The sequence below is a fragment of the Taudactylus pleione genome, unplaced genomic scaffold, assembly GCF_031769625.1.
Source record: "Taudactylus pleione unplaced genomic scaffold, aTauple2 ptg000194l, whole genome shotgun sequence".
Taxonomy (NCBI): Eukaryota; Metazoa; Chordata; class Amphibia; order Anura; family Myobatrachidae; genus Taudactylus; species Taudactylus pleione.
The window spans coordinates 1,617,654-1,639,028 of NW_028284596.1; the positions used below are offsets into that span (position 1 = coordinate 1,617,654).

At 45.7% G+C, this 21,375-nt stretch overlaps 1 protein-coding gene across 1 annotated transcript in view; it reads left to right on the top strand.

Moving 5' to 3' along the window:
• Positions 1-21,375, top strand: part of CDH16 (cadherin 16) — a 186,778-nt gene that overhangs the window by 157,648 nt on the left and 7,755 nt on the right. Inside the window, exons 14-15 of the mRNA XM_088476787.1 lie at positions 1,792-2,031; positions 3,359-3,475. Coding sequence (XP_088332913.1) covers positions 1,792-2,031; positions 3,359-3,475 — 357 coding nt within the window. The remainder of the gene's footprint in view (positions 1-1,791; positions 2,032-3,358; positions 3,476-21,375) is intronic.

Below are 21,375 nucleotides of genomic sequence, written 5' to 3' on the forward strand. Positions count from 1 at the left end.
CTCTTGTCCCACCGATGGTATACCCTTCCCCAGTTACCTCATACACCCTTGCACACAAGTCATACCTTCCAAGTTGTTATATATGGGCCTATTTATTAAATATCTATGGGCCTGATTCACTATCGATCGCAACTGCGATTGCAACAGCGATTACGCACGCAGTCTCACTGCGAAGGTATGCTAATCCATTGCGATCGCTATGCCGTCGCAGCACTACATAAGGACGCCCACTTTACCTTACACACATCCGTAATCCTCATTACGTGAAACCATGGTAACAGTGAGTACCATCGCAGCCTCACGCACACTGGCACAAGCTCTGACCTTACTCAGGAATTGCTAACCTCATCGCACGCTGTGAGTCCTCGGGCTGCGTACGGCATCGCAGTGGCTACTTTATGCCAGTCCCGATCGTAGTGGCCGGTTCGCGCACGCATGCGCATAACACAACAATCGGCCGATTGCGTGCGTAATCACAGTTGCAATTAGTAGTGAATCAGGGCCTATGATAGGACCTGGTTTATCCCGTTGCCTTAAATTAATCAATTAAAACCTGCCAGACCTGAGTGGGACTGACTTGGGGCCAAATGTAATTGCCTGCGGGTGGATTTAAAGGAGCAAAACTGATATCTCAGCAATCTGTGCATTCATTTTTTTTTTAATTTAAATAAATATTTTACTTAATTCTCTCCTTAGATTGTGATGCTGCTGACTGTTGCACGTCAGTGGCCTTTGATAAATAAGGAGAAGCCCTAACTCATACATGCCTACCCTCCCGATTTGGTCAGGAGCCTCCCGAAAATCGGGTGCCGCTCCCGACCTCTCGGGAAGGCAGGCAATCCTCCCGGCCCCCGACGATGTGCTCGCACCCCCGCGCTTTTAAATCATAAACCCCGGCAGCAGGGGGGCCGGTGACGCGATTCGCGCTGAATCGCGTCATCGTGGCTCCGCCCCCGGCTGCATAATCACGGCATTGTGAAGAGGGGGCGGAGCCACGATGACACGATAGTGCTGTCACGCCCCCATGCTCCGCCACCAATGCCGCGTCATGTGCCGGGCCCCGCCCCCTTTGGCCGCGTCACGCCCCTAGCCCTGTAAGCCCGACAGCTCCCTCCCGGAAGGAGGGAGCTAAATGTCGGCAAGCGTGGCCCTAACTCCAGTGGTACCTGCATAGCTAGGTGCAGTGGGTGGACAAGTAATGAAGCCGTCTGTTTTATGTTTGTAAGTCACCCTAATGGAGCGTACACACGGTCAGATTTGTCAGATTTGTCAGATCTGTCAGATGAACGATTGAACGATTTTCCCAAAGATTTGGACGATTGATCGATTTTTGACTGCATTAAAATGAATGGGATCGTCCAAGTCTGACTGCAAACACATCAGATGTCAGATATCGTTATCTGACCATCGGGAACGCGCATCGTTCAAATCGTTCATCTGACAGATATGTCAGATTTTCCTTCAGATATGAACGATTGAACGATTTTTTAAGTCGTTATTGTTCACATCTGAAGAAAAATCTGACCGTGTGTCTGCACCATTAGAGACAATAACAATGGCAGTATACCGAATAACTATCTGGCTTACTAAATATCTTCATGGAAAATAAATATCTAAATATTTATGTTAGAAGAAAACAAAGTGGTAATGTAAAACAGTAACATGGTTTAATGCCTGTAACAGATCTAACTCCACCGACTCCTACTAGGAAAACAAATAATAAATGTAACGTCATTTCTGATTGGAGTGTAACGGCCTCCACTGTATAAACCGGTGACATCATTTTTTTAGGCGATGCTGGGCTTTCTGCTACGACAGATGTGGTGGTTCATATACTGGACGTCAATGACAATATTCCCAATCTGGTCGGCGACTACTCCAATAAATATTTCTGCACCCCAAAAAGGGAGGAGCAGACAATCTTCATTCAGGCGCACGACAAGGATTCCGCAGGGAACGGCGCCCCCTTCACCTTCACCCTGCCCGATGATGTTCTTCTCCGAAGACAGTGGAAGGTGACCACGCGTAATGGTATGTGGGGTAGGGAATGAGACGTCCGTGTAGAGGTCTTACGTGTATTACTGTATATGTCCTGTAGTGTATAGTGACAGGGTCACGTATATGCTTAGCTGTTGTGGAGTACATGGGGCGTCCTCATATTGCTAACCTCGTAAAGGTCTAGTAAGACGTTATTCATTCAGTGCACTTGGTGGAGTCTCTGGGGGCGATGCTTACGGACGTCCATTGTGGCGGCGGGTGGAAACTGGCGGAGAGTGATAATGTTAGCATTGATTTTTATAAGATAATTAGACAATTATTACGCAACTAAATATACATTCAACAAAGGTGAAATCCTATATATTTTCCATACTAAAGAACTCATTCGGTCCCGTTCGCTAGATGTGTTCGCTCGCACCCAGCGTATGCAAATCCTGCGCACGCCCAGCAAGGCAGGCGATCGCACGGCAAGGCATTAGCACGCCCACTATGTCTTAAGCTGGCCACACGTCTAAAGATTATATGTCCAACCAGCCAACTAGATGATTGGTTGGAATGAAAATCTGGTAAGGTATGAAAGCAAATGACAATCAGCAATTTGCTCCCAAATGCCGGAAAATAGACAAAAACTGTTATTTGAACAAATAGTTTAGATCAAACATTTAACAAACTTGTCTGACGTCATTTTCATCTGTTTTCTGGCATTTAGGAGCAAATTGCTGATCATCAGTTACTCCTATATGTTACCAGATTTTCATTCCAAGCAATCAACTAGTTGGATGGTTGGATGAAAGTTGGTCTAGTGTGTGGCCAGCTTTAGCGTGCGATCCCTTTGTGTATGCAGACGCCCACCAGCCATTCATAAGACGCCCACTTGCGCATGTCATCTCCTGGAAGTGCATGTAACCATTGGTACATCGAGCACCATCGGATGTGCTCGCAGCGCTTGAGGTTGACTATACCCTGCCGCAAGCACTGCGATCACTTCAGTGTGAAATACAACCAAGTGACGTGTCCTATGACGCTGGCTGATAATGATACACGCCTCTGAAACGGCGTTGAGACACTCAGGCATGCCTGTGTTCACACCTCCACTCCCCCGTTTCTAGTGGCCAGCCCCTGTTACCACCTACAAACAGCCTCTCCTGTCACTCATTCAGCTGGGCTGTCTATGCTGGGTAAGCGATCACTTCCCAATCTTTCGCAGTGGTTCGCGCGCGCATTGCGATGCATTACAAATATCGGCCAGCTATGAGCGAACGCATCCTAGCGAGCGGGTCTGAATGAGAGTAGTGCTATTGGATTGTAACATGTGGTGTTCCTCACTATGTAAGCTGACTCCCGCGTTACTAACACACAGGGACCCACGCTTCTCTGACAATGGACCGCAATTATCTGGAGCCTAAAGTCCACCATGTGCCGATCATCATCACCGACAGTGGGGCAGAGCCCCAGAGCCGACACGTGCACTTCACAGGTAACGGCCATTATATTGTGTTCTACATTATGTGCAAGTGTTGTTCCTGTGTGCTACAGAGCAGCAAGTAACCAACCAACCATTAGCCTGTCATAACGTGGCCAGCCGGGGGGGGGGGGGGGGGGATACTGTCTGCAGCTGGTTTCTAGGACAAATAACATTTACTCATGCACTGTAATAATACATTACAACATAATGAGGTCTGCGGGACTCGCAGCTGCTCATCTGATGCGCCTATGTGCACAGCTTCCCGTCTGACACAGGATCATTATTATTATCTGTATTAGTAAAGTGGCCACATATTACACAGCACTGTACATAGAGGGGATCATGGTATAAAAAGATGTCTTAAGTCGACGATGGATCTGCCAAAATGAGGTGTAAGGAACAAAAGGTAACAAAATCGCTGTTGGTAAAAATATATATTCATGGCTTCGGGCACTGTGCTAGTTCCTGGCCCAGGACAGTTAGTGATGGGGCAGCACAGTGGCCTAGTGGTTAGCATTGCTGTCTGACAGGGGTCATGAGTTTGATTTCCAAGCAGGCCTATCTTTGTGGAGTTTGTGTGTTCTCCCTGCTTTTGTTTGGGTATCCTCTGGGTACTTTGGTTTCCTCCCACACTCCAAAAACATACTGATAGGTTAATTGGCTGATGACTTATGTTCCTAGTGGGTGTATGTCAGGGAATTTATACTGTAACCTTCAATTGCTCTGAATGTCTGTGTAATTGGAGGTACTACATAAATGAACATTAATATTAATATAGGTCTTATGCTATTGTAGTTCCTGGCCTACGGATAATTATAAGTGACGGGCTGCCTAGGGATAATTATAGGTGACGGGCTAGTTCCTGGCCTAGGGATAATTATAGGTGATGGGCTAGTTCCTGGCCTAGGGATAATTATAGATGGTGGGCTAGTTCCTGGCCTAGGGATAATTATTGGTGATGGGCTAGTTCCTGGCCTAGGGATTATTATAGGTGACGGGCTAGTTCCTGGCCTAGGGATAATTATAGGCGATGGGCTAGTTCTTGGCCTAGGGATAATTATAGATTTTTGGGCTAGTTCCTGGCCTAGGGATAATTATAGATGGTGGGCTAGTTCTTGGCCTAGGGATAATTATAGATTTTTGGGCTAGTTCCTGGCCTAGGGATAATTATAGATGGTGGGCTAGTTCCTGGCCTAGGGATAATTATAGATGATGGGCTAGTTCCTGGCCTAGGGATAATTATAGATGATGGGCTAGTTCCTGGCCTAGGGATAATTATAGATGGTGGGCTAGTTCCTGGCCTAGGGATAATTATAGATGGTGGGCTAGTTCCTGGCCTAGGGATAATTATAGATGATGGGCTAGTTCCTGGCCTAGGGATAATTATAGGTGATGGGCTGCCTAGGGATAATTATAGGTGATGGGCTAGTTCCTGGCCTAGGGATAATTATAGATGATGGGCTAGTTCCTGGCCTAGGGATAATTATAGATGATAGGCTAGTTCCTGGCCTAGGGATAATTATAGATGATGGGCTAGTTCCTGCCCTAGGGATAATTATAGGTGACGGGCTGCCTAGGGATAATTATAAGGACCGGCTAGTTCTTGGCCTAGGGATAATTATAGATTTTTGGGCTAGTTCCTGGCCTAGGCATAATTATAGATGGTGGGCTAGTTCCTAGCCTAGGGATAATTATAGGTAATAGGCTAGTTCCTGGCCTAGGGATAATTATTGGTGATGGGCTAGTTCCTGGCCTAGGGATTATTATAGGTGACGGGCTAGTTCCTGGCCTAGGGATAATTATAGGTGACGGGCTAGTTCCTGGCCTAGGGATAATTATAGGTGATGGGCTAGTTCTTGGCCTAGGGATAATTATAGGTGATGGGCTAGTTCCTGGCCTAGGGATAATTATAGGTGATGGGCTAGTTCCTGGCCTAGGGATAATTATAGGTGACGGGCTAGTTCCTGGCCTAGGGATAATTATAGGTGATGGGCTAGTTCTTGGCCTAGGGATAATTATAGGTGATGGGCTAGTTCCTGGCCTAGGGATAATTATAGGTGATGGGCTAGTTCCTGGCCATGGGATAATTATAGGATACGGGCTAGTTCCTGGCCTAGGGATAATTATAGGTGATGGAAGCAGCTGTGCAATACCGTCCAACTAATATTCTAATGCATCAGAGGGCGTCTATCGGGAAAAGACGCCTCCTGTCAGCATCTGCGAGTGCTGCATCTGAAGATGGTCGCAATGACCACATTAGTCGCCCATTCTGATCGCCCATCTAATTGAGCTGAAGCTTAGTCAGAATGGGCAACGTACCTGCTCAGCCGGGTCAAGAAGCCTGTTTCTATACTCACGTATTAATTTTCTAGTCATATCGCAGAGTAATGACTGAACTCTCATGAAATCGATCACCATCTGCAATCTTACGGTACACTAAGCAACTACCGGATCATGGGTAAATCCCCGGTAACCGGGCAACCAGAGACCCATAAACCACGATTAGGTTACTAAGGACAGGAGCGGACTGAACGATGAGATGGCTAACAGTGATATCAGCCAACACCTGTTCATAAATACAATATTAGATTATTGTTTGAGCTACAGGCTTCACTCACAGAATTGGTTCCCCAAGCCTCAGGCATTACTGATAAACTTCCCATCCTGTGCCACCTGCTTTTATACAGGGACCCTATAAAACCATCTGGCTATCCAATAGTGGCAAAGACAAGGCAATGTATGACTCTTGCAGTTTATTTTCTGGATAGAATGTTAACCCCAGTACAGATACTACAGCCATGGTCAAAAGTTTTGAGAATGACACAAGTATTGTTTTTCACAAAGTTTGCTGCTTCAGTGTTTTTAGACCTTTTTGTCAGATGTTTCTATAGTATACTGAGGTAACATTACAGCATTTCATAAGTGTCAGATGTTTCTATAGTATACTGAGGTAACATTACAGCATTTCATAAGTGTCAGATGTTACTATGGTATACTGAGGTAACATTACAGCATTTCATAAGTGTCAGATGTTACTATGGTATACTGAGGTAACATTACAGCATTTCATAAGTGTCATGTTACTATGGTATACTGAGGTAACATTACAGCATTTCATAAGTGTCAGAGGCTTTAATTGACAATTACATTAAGTTTATGCAAATAATCAATATTTGCAGTGTTGCCCCTTTTTAAATGGCGTTTTGGAGGAATGACACGCCTGCGTTCGCACATCCACTCCCCCGTTCACAAGCACCTTCCCCTGTTACCACCCACAAACTGCGCTGTCACTCAAAGCAGCGACCGTGGCTTACGAGCAACCAAAATCAGATCGCAACGAATGGCTTGCGCACTGTGAATTATACGCATGCGCAGATGGGCGAAAATTGCTCAGAGTGAGTGATCGTGCCTTAGCGAGCGGGTCTGAATCAGGTCCTAAGTTCATTGTCACGGCAAAGAGGGACTTTATTTTCAATTCATCTGATCACTCTTCATGACATTCTGGGGTATATGCAAATTGCCATCATAAAAACTTAGGGCCTGATTCAGAGCCGCTCGTAAGCGGCCGCTCGCTCGTTCCGAGTGATGTTTGCACAACTGCGCATGCGTACGGATCGTAATACGCATGCGCGAACCAGTCAGTGCGGCCGAAAATCGTTTGTTGGCTAAATAGCGAATGCCTGCTATTTTGAGTGACAGGAGGAGGCGCATGTGGGTGGTAACAGGGGAAGGTGCTTGAAAACAGGGAGTGGAGATCAGAACGCAGGCGTGCTTAAAGGTCAAAACGGGCGTTTTATGGGTGTGCATAATTAGTACAGCAGCGTCATTGCCCACGTCACTTGGTTCTTTTATAGTCAGAACTGCTCGCATGATTGTGGTTGGAAAAACCAACCACAAGAATAGCGAGCAGTTCATACGCCGTCCGATGTACTCGATTAATCTAATAAATAGCGGACATGACGTAGGATGCGAGCGGCCAGGGGGCGTAGTTTTCCAAAAAACGACCGCAAGTTTTGTTCGCTCGTTCAGACCTAGAGGCGTGAACAGACCGCAAAGAGCGAACGGTTCATTTGAATAGCCAGCCCCTATTTTCTGAACGAGCGAGCGCAAATAGCGCCCGGCTCTGAATCAGGCCCTGAAGCAGCAGACTTTGCGATAACCAATACTTGTGTCATTCTCAAAACTTTTGGCCATGGCTGTACACATCATTTGGGCCTTATATTATTAGATTTTGCAAGATGACAATGTTTATTTGGTTGCCATGGATATATTAAGCTTAGGAGTTCATTCAGACCCGCTAGCTAAGATGCAAACGCTCACTGCTGCCGATGGTATGCATTGTGTATGCATTGTGCACAAGCATCACAGTGTGCGTGCGCATACCTTAGCGAAAGTTCACAATGCATTCGCTCGCTGCGCATAGACAGGCCAGCAGAGTGAGTGACAGGAGAGGCCGTCTGTAGGTGGTGACAGGGACTGGCCATTAAAAACTGGGGAGTGGAGGTGCAAACGCAGGCGGGCCTGAGCATCTCAACGGCATTTTAGCGGTGTGCATAATTAAAAGACAGCATCATAGTACACGTCACCTGGCTTGTTTATACACTGAAGTGCTCGCAGTGCTTGCGGCAGGGTATGGTCAACCTCAAGCACTACGATCGCATGTGATGTACCGATGGTTGCATACACTTCCTGGACATGACGTGCACAAGAGGGCGTCTTAAAACAGGCTGGTGGGTGTCTGCATACACTATGTGATCGCTCTCTAAGATATACTGGGCGTGCTAATGCATTGCTGTGCGATTGCACTGCCTACGCAATTTGCATACACATCATGCGAGCAGCGATCGCTCTGGGGGCCTGATTCAGAGCCGCTCGTAAGCGGCCGCTCGTTCGTTCCGACCGATGTTCGCACAACTGCGCTTGCATACGGATTTTAATACGCATGCACGAACCAGTCAGTACGGCCGAAAATCGTGTGCTCGCTAAATAGCGAATGCCTGCTATTTTGAGTGACAGAATGAGGCGTATGTGGGTGGTAACAGGGGAAGGTGCTTGAAAACTGGGAGTGGAGATCAGAACGCAGGCGTGCCAAAAGGTCAAAACGGGCGTTTTCAGGGTGTGCATAATTAACAAAGCAGCGTCATTGCCCACGTCACTTGGTTGTTTTATAGTTAGAACTGCTCACATGATTGCGGTAGGAAAAACCAACCACAAGAATAGCGAGCAGTTCATACGCCGTCCGATGTACTCGATTAATCTAATAAATAGCGGACATGACGTATGATGCGAGCGGCCAGGGGGCATTTTTTTCAAAATTACGTTCGCATGTTTCGTTCGCTTGCTCAGACATAGAGGCGTGAACAGACCGCAAAGAGCGAACGGTTAATTTAAATAGCCAGCCACTTTTTCTGGACGAGCGAGCGCAAATAGCGTCCGGCTCTGAATCAGGCCCTGAATCAGCTCTTTAATTCCTTACGGAGAGGTGATTAGACTGTTGGACAGCATGTGAGTATATTGGACCTTATGATCTGGATAATGCTAAACATTTGGTTTTTGGGAATCAGTTCTGCTTGTAAATGAAAGGTTCAGTCACGTGGTCAGAGCTGGACTCAGTCTATGATAACTTGTATTTTGGGCTTGATATAGTGTTTCGTATATGTGTCGTGCCTGCGCCTAAAATTTGGCTGTAGAATTGCGATGTTTTTACATGTATATTTGAGTCACACATCCAACTGAAAACACAGCACTATTACTACGCGAGGTGTACAGATTCGTGTGCGTAAGCCTCATGATAGTGCGGAAATGCAGCTTGACACTACAGCTTATAGATACAAAAGCTCCAGGACCCCATTTGTATGCAATATAAAGTAATGAAGTGTTATATACAATATAAAACAGGGTATTTAAAAGACGGCTATTAATATATACGAAGGTTGCATTCTCCATATAATAAAATACAAACCCCCCCCACAACGGTTGTTACTGCTCTATAAATCCAACGCGACGTGTCATCTCCTGCAACAGTGCGGACGGACAAGTATCAGGAGTGACAAGGCCGCCAGCCTAATGGATTAGGTAGAATCAGCTGGAGTGGCCATTCAGAAGCAGCTAAATAGCGCTGCCGGTGTCATTATCATCAGCACGTCTCCTAAGAAGCGTACTTGGGCCGCAAGTCTGCGATACATAGAAAGCTAAATAATGACGCATTTTGATGCGCAAGAGCAGAATGAAAACGCTTCATTTTATGACCCACAAATAGATCCTGCATGAGGCCCTCTGTGTATACATTATTTCAATACACATTGTTGGAGCTGAATTCATTGTATTCGATTCCAACCTGGCTATGTTGGTGTGGAGTTTGTATGTTCTCCCGCAGGCATCCTTCCAATGCTTTTATTTCCTCCCACAGTTTAAAAATATACCGGCAGGTTCATTGTATTCTGCCAACACAGGCCCTGGTGTGCGTGCGCTCTGAAAGTAGGGAATTAAGACAGTAAGCTCCAGTGGAGCAGGGACTGAAATGAATGACATACAGGGGCTGACTCGGACGCTGAGATCAGCCGCGTCTTTTACCATAGTTGCATCTGAGTTTTTATGGTAATGCCGCTATAAAGTCCTTCCCTGGCTTACATCCGTATGGATGTGGCCTCCCATGTGAGCGGCTGCGCGTCTTTACACGACACACCTCCGATACACCCATAAGATGCAGTGTCTCCGTGCCGACCAGAAACGCCCCTCACATTTCTACTACCATGCGTCCGAACTGCGGCTCTCCACGTGCAAAACTAGGATGCATGCACGGTACGACTGTAACGTCTGCTCAGACTAAAAGCAATGCTGCGTTGTGTCCGATATCTTTGCTATTTCTATTGCTATTATCTTTGCAGTTATTCATTTCTATTTCTTTGCAATAGTGTTTCTTTTTGTACATTAATATTTTATATTTTATGTGCAAATCGTATTTGGCAGAGATCGCCGTTAGCCGTCACATCTTTCAGTCTTATGTTTGTTTTGTCTGTATTATTTAGCGGTCTAGTTATTAAGCCTAAAGCGCCTGTTTACGCACAGGTTTAGGCAGTTTTAAATATGGCTGCTCTTTAACAAATGCAGGAGATCTCAGAGATATCTCATGTGCTTAGTCAGCTAACGTTGCACTGGGGTCTGGACCAGTTTCGCTCCCTAGAACGGCGTTCCCTAGATCTGCCCCTGGCTGAGGGGAGCACGCCCCCCCCCCCCCTTGGTGGTGCCCTGCGCCACAATTGATATTCCTTTAATATTTTTTTTTTGTTATAGGAGACGTAACCACGCCCACTCAATTAGGCCACGCCCTCTACAGTACCAGGGCCCAGCACCGCTCTCTATGGCCCTGCCGGTATGTTAGCGGAATACAATATCCATATACATGATAAAATGAATACAGAAGGTGCCATCACAATGACTGGTGGTTCTTTCCTAGAGTGATAGGACTTACTTGCGATGTACATTCAGAGGTCTGATGGTGCGATCGATGCTCGTCCGTTGCTGCGTCTTTGTACGCAAGCAGCGGTCTGGGAAGCCGGCAGCTGTGACACTTGCATAACGTCTCAGGTCCGCTGGTGCGATCCCTTTTTGTTTTATGTTATTGTATTGCGTGCTAATAGGCCTTACGCCCTCTCTTCCACTGTCCACAGGCCGCGCCTGCTGTAGTGTGCAAGTCACGTGGGAGAATGTTTTCCTTAGCGTTGCTAATGACTCCCTTTCTCTGCCCCAGAGCTGATACATTTGTTCTATTTTAGGCGTGTTTTGAGTACTCGCTAGCTGATGAGCTACGGCTGTTTATTTTGCCAGCAGCGCAGTGCTGATTGCCAGACACACATACAGCCACACGTCTCGTTCTACTGCGAAAAAAAAAATAATAATAGTAATATATTGCGTAAGAAGAGTACTCCCAGGACTGAAAAAGTTATCCCGTAGGCAGAAGTTACAGAGGTTTTCTCCTGGGAGCCAAGTCAGACACTTACAAGCACAGAGATCCTCATTCAGCTTGGATCGCAATTGCAATTGCATCTGCGAAGCCTGACGGAACACAGCTGCTAATAAAAGCAGATGCAGCCACAACCCTTATCCGTGCATTGAGGCCCACTGCTGCCTTCGCTTCTGCAAGCGCACACGCAGACCAGCGCTCACATCGGGAACATCGGCCACCATGGTCCATTTGCGGCTGGTCTGCCGCTAATCCTGCGAGTCTCTGCACACGCTGTGAGGTGATCACATTGGCTAAATTATGGACGTCCATTAAACGGCGTCCAAACGGTAAGACACACCTTCTGCTCCACGGGAGGTTTCTGTCCTCCCGGGAGGTTTCTGTCCTTGCCCTTCTGCTCCACGGGAGGTCTCTGTCCTCCCGGGAGGTTTCTGTCCTTCCCTGTCACCTCGCCTAAACACTTGCTGGCTCTCAATCATTTCTGCGTTTTCACTGGCTTGCGAATGCCACCGCAATGCGATCACTGTGCGATCGCACGCATCTGATATGCTGGATACGCGCATGTGACCAGGATAAAAATAGCTCGGCTGCGTCGATGTTTGCAATTGCGATCCAAGCTGTATCAGGTCCAGAGTACTCTATAGAATCGGGAGGCAGCATAGGCAGAGGATGACCATAGAAAAGTTGGATGTCTTATTGGGGAATATTATATTTAAGACATTATTAATTTGGGAAGATATTTTATTAAATGTGTCCATTAATATCTCCAGCAAACTTCTAACATGTGCATCATAATTCAGACTATGGGCGGTATTCAATTAATATCGATCCCCTGACCTGAATCCGATTGAGCATGCATTTCACTTGATGAAGACAAAACTGAAGGGAAAATGCCCCAAGAACAAGCAGGAACTGAAGACATTTGCAGTAGAGGCCTGGCAGAGCATCACCAGGGATGAAACCCAGCGTCTGGTGATGTCTATGCGTTCCAGACTTCAGGCTGTAATTGCCTGCAAAGGATTTGCAACAAAGTATTAAAAAGTGAAAGTTAGATTTAGGATTGTTTAGTTTGTCCCATTACTTTTGGCCCCTTAAAACCGTTCACCTGATTTGGATGTAATTACCCTCAAATTAAATCTGAAAGTCTGCAGGTAAAGCACATCTTGTTTGTTTCATTTCAAAGCCATTGTGGTGGTGAATAGAGGCCAAAATATGAGAATTCTGTCAATGTCCCAATATTTATGCACTTGACTGTAGTTACTGCACAGGCAATAAATAAGATGAGGGGAGAGAGCTAAATGGATGGAAAATAGAGAGTAAAGAGGGGGAGAGATAACAGAGGGTAAGAGAGAGAGAGAGAAAAGAGGGGAGAGAAATGAGGTCAGAAGAAAAAGATTGTGAGAGGGATAAAAGGAGGAGAGAAATGAAAACAGAAGAAAAGCAGAGACAAAACAAGGGGAGAAAAAGAAGAGGAGAAAGCCACAGGGAGAGGGAGAGAAAGAGGGGGAGAGAGAGGAGAAGGGAAAGGGGGAGAGAGAGAGCAAGGGGAAAGGAAACAGAAATGGGGGTAAAAGGGGAAAGAGAGAGAAGAGGGGGAAAGAGAAGCAGAGAAAGGGGGAGAGACAGAGAGAGGGGAAAGAAAACAGAAATGGGGGTAAAAGGAGAGAGAGAGAGAGGAGAGGGGGAGAGACAGAGAGGGGGGGTAGAAAACAGAAATGGGGTAAAAGGTGAGAGAGAGAGAGAGAGAGAGAGAGAGAGAGAGAGAGAGAGAGAGGGAGAAAGAAGGAGGGAAAGGGGGAGAGACAGGGAGAGGGGAAAGAAAACAGTAATGGGGGTAAAAGGGGAGAGAGAGAGAGAGAGAGAGAGAGAGAGAGGAGAGGGAGAGAGAGGAGGGAAAGGGGGAGAGACAGGGAGAGGGGAAAGGAAACAGAAATGGGGGTAAAAGGGGAGAGAGAGAGAGAGAGAGAGAGAGAGAGGAGAGGGAGAGATGGAGAAGGAGGGAAAGGGGGAGAGACAGAGAGAGAGGATGAAAACAGAAATGGGGGTAAAAGGGGAGAGAGAGAGAGAGAGAGAGAGAGAGAGAGAGAGAAGAGGGAGAGAGAGAAGGAGGGAAAGGGGGAGAGACAGGGAGAGGGGAAAGAAAACAGAAATGGGGTAAAAGGGAGAGAGAGAGAGAGAGAGAGAGAGAGAGGAGAGGGAGAGAGAGAAGGAGGGAAAGGGGGAGAGACAGGGAGAGGGGTAAGAAAACAAATGGGGGTAAACGGGAAGAGACAGGGTGAGAGAAGAGGGGAGAGAGATGGGAGGGAGAAGACAGAAGGTAGTAATAGAAAACCTCCTATGCCAGGCACAATAGCTAGGACCTGGCGAATGACTAGTAGCTCTATAATGACGGAATGTTTATGTGCAAATTTTAATACGATTTTCTTATTTCTTCCAAAACTTAAACTGTTTTTCCTCAAAACACAAACATTTCTGATATTCCTCTATAAAGTGATGATAAAGCCAGCCTATTCATTTACCAAAATTATTATTCACTAAGAGTTTCACTCTTTTATTTTTTCTTACATTTCTGCAGTAATCTGTAATGCACAAAACTCTAGATACCTAAATAACTCTGTGAATATCATGTTAATTGGATTTCAAATACTTTAGCAAGCAATGTTTGTGAATGCCTCAGCAGCAGACACTGAAGGAGGGTACTCCTGTGTCTGAGAGAAGCCAATATTTATCACTTAGTGAAGCACAGCAAATATTATAGCATTATGGACACTCAGGGCCGTCGTAACTAGGGTGGTGGGACATGTGCCGTGGGCACTGCAGGGCAGGGGGCGCTGTTTGGGCCTTTCAGTGGCAGTCTCCTCTGCCTGTGGGGGCATCATGATTCCCCCCCCCCCCCCCTGGATTTGCGCTGGGCTGAGGGGCTCACAACTATATATATTTTTCTTAAGACAGTGTGGCCACGCCTCCCACGATTAGGCCACGCCCCCTTCACACGAGCCCTGTTTGGCTCTTCACAGCCCTGTATACGTGTTACATATATAGTGAATCAGCCAGTGAATGAACATCTTCAGGTTTAATACAGTAATCTTACATGTTAGTATCTTACATGTTAGTTCATACACTCCTAGGTTAGATCTATTATCATGTTTTATTGATGTAAGTCATAACTAGTTTACTGGACTTGACTGTTTATTTGCTAGCATATTGCGTTCATTCACTAGTAATTCCGCACCTCTCCTGTTTTTTGGTTGTAAAATTCTAATTATTCCTTCAATCTTTAAACCAAAAATATATTTTAAAAGTATATAGTGTTCCCGCTAGGCTGTTTTAGCGTGACACCGCGCCCTGCTCAATTTTAAAGTGGCAAGATGCGCTCTGTCCTTATAGCATCGCCCCGCTATAGCAGCCTACTCTATGCCATCCCCACCTGCAGGCCGCAGTGTCCCGCGGGTGGAAAAAGTTGCGGTTACCGAACTCCGCCGGGTGAATAATTGCCATGCTCATGCAGACGGCATCTATTCACAGTGAGGGGAGAGCTTGGGGGAAGCCCAGCACCTCTGTAAGTGCTGAACACACCTCCAAGAGTGATGAATTGGGGACGTGTCACAAGGACATGCCCCCTCCCCGGTTGGTCGCATCCCCTTTACGGGAGCCCGTGGTCTGGAGTGATAGTAATAATGATGTCTCAAAATAGTTTTTATGTTGTATCTTCTACATACACCATCCCCTTAAATATGAAAATTCCCTAACCCAGTGGTTACCAAACTGTGTGCCTCGGGACACTTGCAGGGGTGCCTCAGGTTGGTGGTCCAGCACCAAATCAAATTATTTATAGTCAATGTACTATAAGAGGCAAAAACATAAAATATGTGGTCAAACAGAAGCACATCCCTGTCCACCATCACACAACTGAAGCGTAGGATGACAGGTAAGCACAATTTACTCAATAATTTTATTCTGACTTTCTCCATAACATACGTTTTGCCCAGGGGTGCCATGAAAATTCAGCCTACATATAGATATATATGTATATGTATACTGCATTTGCATTTAGATAGATAGATAGATAGATAGTTATGAGAGATATATATGATAGATAGATAGATAGATAGATAGATAGATAGATATGAGAGAGATAGATAGATAGATAGATAGATAGCTATGAGATATATGATATAGATAGATAGATATGAGATAGATAGATAGATATGAGAGAGATTGATAGATAGATAGATAGATAGATGTGAGATAGATAGATAGATATGAGAGAGATAGATACATAGATAGATAGATAGATAGATATGAGATATATGATATAGATAGATAGATAGATAGATAGATAGATAGATAGATATGAGAGAGATAAATAGATAGATAGATATATATGAGATAGATAGATAGAAAGATATGAGACAGATAGATAGATAGATATTAGAAAGATAGATAATAGATAGATAGATAGATAGATAGATAGATAGATAGATAGATAGATAGATAGATAGATATGAGAGAGATAAATAGGTAGATAGATATATATGAGATATATAGATAGATAGATAGATAGATAGATAGATAGATAGATAGATAGATAGAAAGATATGAGATAGATAGATATTAGAAAGATAGATAGATATTAGATAGATAGATAGATATGAGATAGAAAGATAGATAGATATTAGATAGATAGATATTAGATAGATAGATAGATAGATAGATAGAAGAGAGATAGATAGATAGACAGATAGATAGATAGATAGATAGAAGAGAGATATAAGAGAGATAGATATGATATAGATAGATAGATAGATAGATAGATAGATAGATAGATAGATAGATATGAGAGAGATATGATATAGATAGATAGATAGATAGATAGATAGATAGATAGATAGATACATATGAGAGAGAGAGAGATATGAGATAGATAGATAGATAGATAGATAGATAGATAGATAGATAGATAGATAGATAGATAGATAGATAGATAGATAGATAGATAGATAGATATGAGAGAGATTTAGATAGATATATATGAGATAGATAAATAGATAGATAGATAGATAGATAGATAGATAGATATGAGATAGATAGATAGATAGATAGATATGAGATAGATAGATAGATAGATAGATAGATATGAGAGAGATAGATATGATAGATATGATATAGATAGCGCCTACGGTCTGTCCCATCTCCGACATGCGCAGTGGGAGCAGAGTTGTGTGTCCTCCTCCCCGTTAGCTCTCACTATTTAATGGTTTATGTATTATGTAGAATAATGAAATAGGTGCATATTTCTTCTATTTTCAATTGTATTACTTGCAATCTGCAGTTAGTTGGACTTCTGGATGCACTGCAGATTAATATACTGTAAATGCATGTATGTAAGACTCCTATTATTCCCCATGTAAAGGTCAAGTGTAATTACATAACAAGTAAGTTAATATCAGTACTGTTATTTCATTATTACAAAGACCACAGTTAATTTTCAATACATTGGTGGCATTTTGCATTGCTTGGCCTGAGCATGTTATAATGCTCGTCAAATAATAAAAGTCACACGGTAACACTGTCTTCATTCTTTGGCAGCTGCTATAATCCTGCCGGCAGCTCAAAGCTACAGTAAATAAATGCGCTTTAACATTTTATATAACAGCAGCCCCATAACAAGCCCGTCTCCCGGCCCCTGGCTACACCTAGCAGTGGCACATCTTTCAGACTGCCCCCTGCTGGCTGTTATGGAACTTACCTGCTGCTGTCGCTCTTGTCTACTAAATTCCAGCTGTCAGCAAAGAACTTCCAAAAGTTCACCAAGCTATCAGGCTAAATGGAAAAGTATTTTACATTAGCTGCTTTTCTATAATCAGATTGAAGAGTCTGTGAGCGAAGTATTAATGTATGCAGAGGATTTTGCTGAAGGTATCAGTGTGAGGGCGGCTCAGGTCACTGGCTGGGGACACAGAAATTTCTGTTTATATAAAGGGCAAAAATCTGCTCAGTGTGCACCTAGAGAAGCCGCAGGGAGGTGCAAAGATGACCGTATTAAAACTAGCTTTTATCTAATTTCAATAAACTAACTGCAGTGGGAAGTTAGTGTCGAGTGGCTGTGTGATGGTGCAGCTAATGGTGGGTGTGCAGGTCAGGTAGGAATTTGGGGTGAGCAGTAAGAGGTGGTAGGAAGGTAATGTTGGGCGACTGTGTGATGGTGCAGCTAATGGTGGGTGTGCAGGTCAGGTAGGAATATGGGGTGAGCAGTAAGAGGTGGTGGGAAGGTAGTGATGGGCGGCTGTGTGATGGCGCAGCTAATGGTGGGTGTGCAGGTCAGGTAGGAACATGCAGTGAGCAGTAAGAGGTGGTGGGAAGGTAGTGGTGGGCGGCTGTGTGATGGTGCAGCTAATGGTGGGTGTGCAGGTCAGGTAGGAATTTGGGGTGAGCAGTAAGAGGTGGTGGGAAGGTAGTGGTGGGCGGCTGTGTGATGGTGCAGCTAATGGTGGGTGTGCAGGTCAGGTAGGAATTTGGGGTGAGCAGTAAGAGGTGGTGGGAAGGTAGTGGTGGGCGGCTGTGTGATGGTGCAGCTAATGGTGGGTGTGCAGGTCAGGTAGGAATTTGGGGTGAGCAGTAAGAGGTGGTAGGAAGGTAATGTTGGGCAACTGTGTGATGGTGCACCTAATGATGGGTGTGCAGGTCAGGTAGGAATATGGGGTGAGTAGTAAGAAGTGATGGGAAGGTAGTGATGGGCGACTATGTGGTGGTGCAGCTAATGGTGGGTGTGCTGGTCAGGTAGGAATATGGGGTGAGCAGTAAGAGGTGGTGGGAAGGTAATGTTGTGCGGCTGTGTGATGGTGCAGCTAATGGTGGGTGTGCAGGTCAGGTAGGAATTTGGGGTGGGCAGTAAGAGGTGGTGGGAAGGTAGTGATGGGCGGCTGTGTGATGGTGCAGCTAATGGTGGGTGTGCAGGTCAGGTAGGAATTTGGGGTGAGTAGTAAGAAGTGATGGGAAGGTAGTGATGGGCAGCTGTGTGATGGTGCAGCTAATGGTTGGTGTGCAGGTCAGGTAGGAATTTGGGGTGAGCAGTAAGAGGTGGTAGGAAGGTAGTGGTGGGCGGCTGTGTGGTGGTGCAGCTAATGGTGGGTGTGCAGGTCAGGTAGGAATTTGGGGTGAGCAGTAAGAGGTGGTAGGAAGGTAGTGGTGGGCGGCTGTGTGATGGTGCAGCTAATGGTTGGTGTGCAGGTCAGGTAGGAATATGGGGTGAGCAGTAGGAGGTGGTGGGAAGGTAGTGATGAGCGGCTGTGTGATGGTGCAGCTAATGGTGGGTGTGCAGGTCAGGTAGGAACATGGGGTGAGCAGTAAGAGGTGGTGGGAAGGTAGTGGTGGGCGGCTGTGTGATGGTGCAGCTAATGGTGGGTGTGCAGGTCAGGTAGGAATTTGGGGTGAGCACTAAGAAGTGGTGGGAAGGTAGTGATGGGCTGCTGTGTGATTGTGCAGCTAATAGTGGGTGTGCAGGTCAGGTAGGAACATGGGGTGAGCAGTAAGAGGTGGTGGGAAGGTAGTGGTGGGTGTCTGTGTGATGGTGCAGCTAATGGTGGATGTGCAGGTCAGGTAGGAACATGGGGTGAGTAGTAAGAAGTGGTGGGAAGGTAGTAATGGGCGGCTGTGTGATGGTGCAAAGTTGGTGAATGAAGGACTCTCATGAGCAGACTCAGGACCTGTGATGGTGGATAAAAATTACAGTAATGAGTAATTAAATGCAAGGGCCGCAATAAGTAAGGAATGTAAAGATGCCACTAGTTGAAGACTACATTGGCCACCGTGCACATAGAAATGCAGAGGTTCAACCGGAACGCGCATAAAAGACCTAGAGCAGATTCGGAGGTGCTCGCAGTTGCAGCCGAGTCGAGAAGGCAATAATATGCAAATGCTAGATTCAGCCTCCCCCTCGTGTACTAGCGTGCACCTGGACGCACAAGCACTGAAACACCCACTGAATGTTGTAACACCGCCAGTGATTCCGGACTACCCACCGTCAGTGCACCACCATGTGCACCATCTATACTTGCCCCAGCCCTATGGCAGGTACTGAACACAGCATCTGTGGCTCTGCGTATGCGATCGCAGCCGCTTTCACTGACAGGTTCCCGAATCTCCCTTAGCACGCCCACGCAACAGATTTTACTTTAGTTCGCTTCAGGCCACCACCCAGGAACCCCATGGTTTTCCCTCACCATTTCTAATACACAACAGCACATTTGTGCTTACACTCACAGTAACGCTCGTGTCATAGGTTATTACAATATTTTGCCCAGCAGCAGATAATCGCTCAACAACGTGAACATTGGCATTACGTGTAGTTAGCGTGCACCTCTGAATGAGGCCCCTGATCTCTTGTGTTTCTGCCGGGAGAAAAATACCATAAAGGAGGAAAGACCACTAATAAGTGTCTCCTCTATGCTCCTGTCTCGCTGTCATATAATCTCACATGAGTGCGCCTAAACCTTACCCAGGTGACTTGGTGTAAACGTTGCAACATCACTAAACAGAATTTGTGTTCGGGCTCTGCGGGTCCTAAACCCCCTATTTGTATATATGTATTTATATGGTTCCACTTTTTCCCAACATTCAACAAAGCCCCTATTTGTGGGACCCCTTCCCCATGAGAGCTGCTTCTCCAGTAACAGAATAGGAGATGCAACACTGTGAGTTAATCACTATGACTTGTTGTTATTTAACAGTTATTTATTACCTGACTTCTTGTATATAACAGCCAGCAAGCTGCACTCTGAATGGAGAGATCAGCCGGTGGCCCTATTCACTGAGGGACGCCAGCCTACTTCTCTGCCACAATGAGTCCTATTAGAGAGTTAATCCTTTCATACTAGCCGCTTAATAGCCTCTATTAAGTATTATTATTAAATAATCCGAAAAATTGAATGCACTAAAATGTGTACAAATGGTTCCTCATTATTTTCTGCTGGCAGAGTGTCTCCGCTGATTTCCCAGAGTCCCCTGCAATTTATTCTAATTGTCATGTGTAACAATTAGGCTGAAATGCTCCGTTTTATGTTCTTTTCCACGTGTGCTTTGGGACACGTTACAGCTGACACACGGCAGCCAGCGGTGGTGATCATTTCTATGCTGGTTTTGACATCTTTTACAGGTGTCAACCTTTACAAACTATGGGGTCTATTCACTAAGCCTCGGAGAAGAGAGAAAGTGGAGTAAGATAAAGTCCCAACCAATCAGCTCCTACCTCTCAGGGCTCGATTCAGACCCGCTCGCTAGATGCATTCGCATGCAACCAGCGTATGCAAATCCTGTGATTGCACAGCAAGGCAACAGCATACCCACTATGTCTTGGCGTGCGATCGCGCTGTGTATTTAGACGCCCACTAGCCTTTCTTAAGGTGCCCACTTATGCACGTCATCTCCAGGAAGTGTATGCAACCATTGGTAACATCGAGTGCCACCACTCCCCCTGTTTTCATCCACCCACCCCTGTTACCACCCACAAAGGGCTTGTCCTGTCACTCAGTCTAGCGAGCCGTCTATGCTTAAGGGGTGATCACTTCGCGATCGCATGGACTGGTATGCGCACTACGATGCGTATGCATGCATACATCGCAAACATCGGCTGGCTGCGTGCGAACGCATCCTAGCAAACGGGTCTGAATCAGGCCCTCAGTGCTGTGTTTAAAGCATGACAGTTAGGAGCTGATTGGTTGGTACTTTATCTCTCTCCACTATATCTCTCTGCAAAGCTTAGTGATTAGACCCCATGGAGTTGTCAGACCCGCAAATGCCTCTATGAGTCGTGTGCATTAATAAACAGGATTTCACACGGGTCTGCGCATGACGACGGGCGCTGTTACAGAGTATGTATATTGTAGCGTTTGTAACTGGCGTTCTGCGTGAAGGATTGGTCGATTCTTGTCATGGACACAGGGGTCTATGT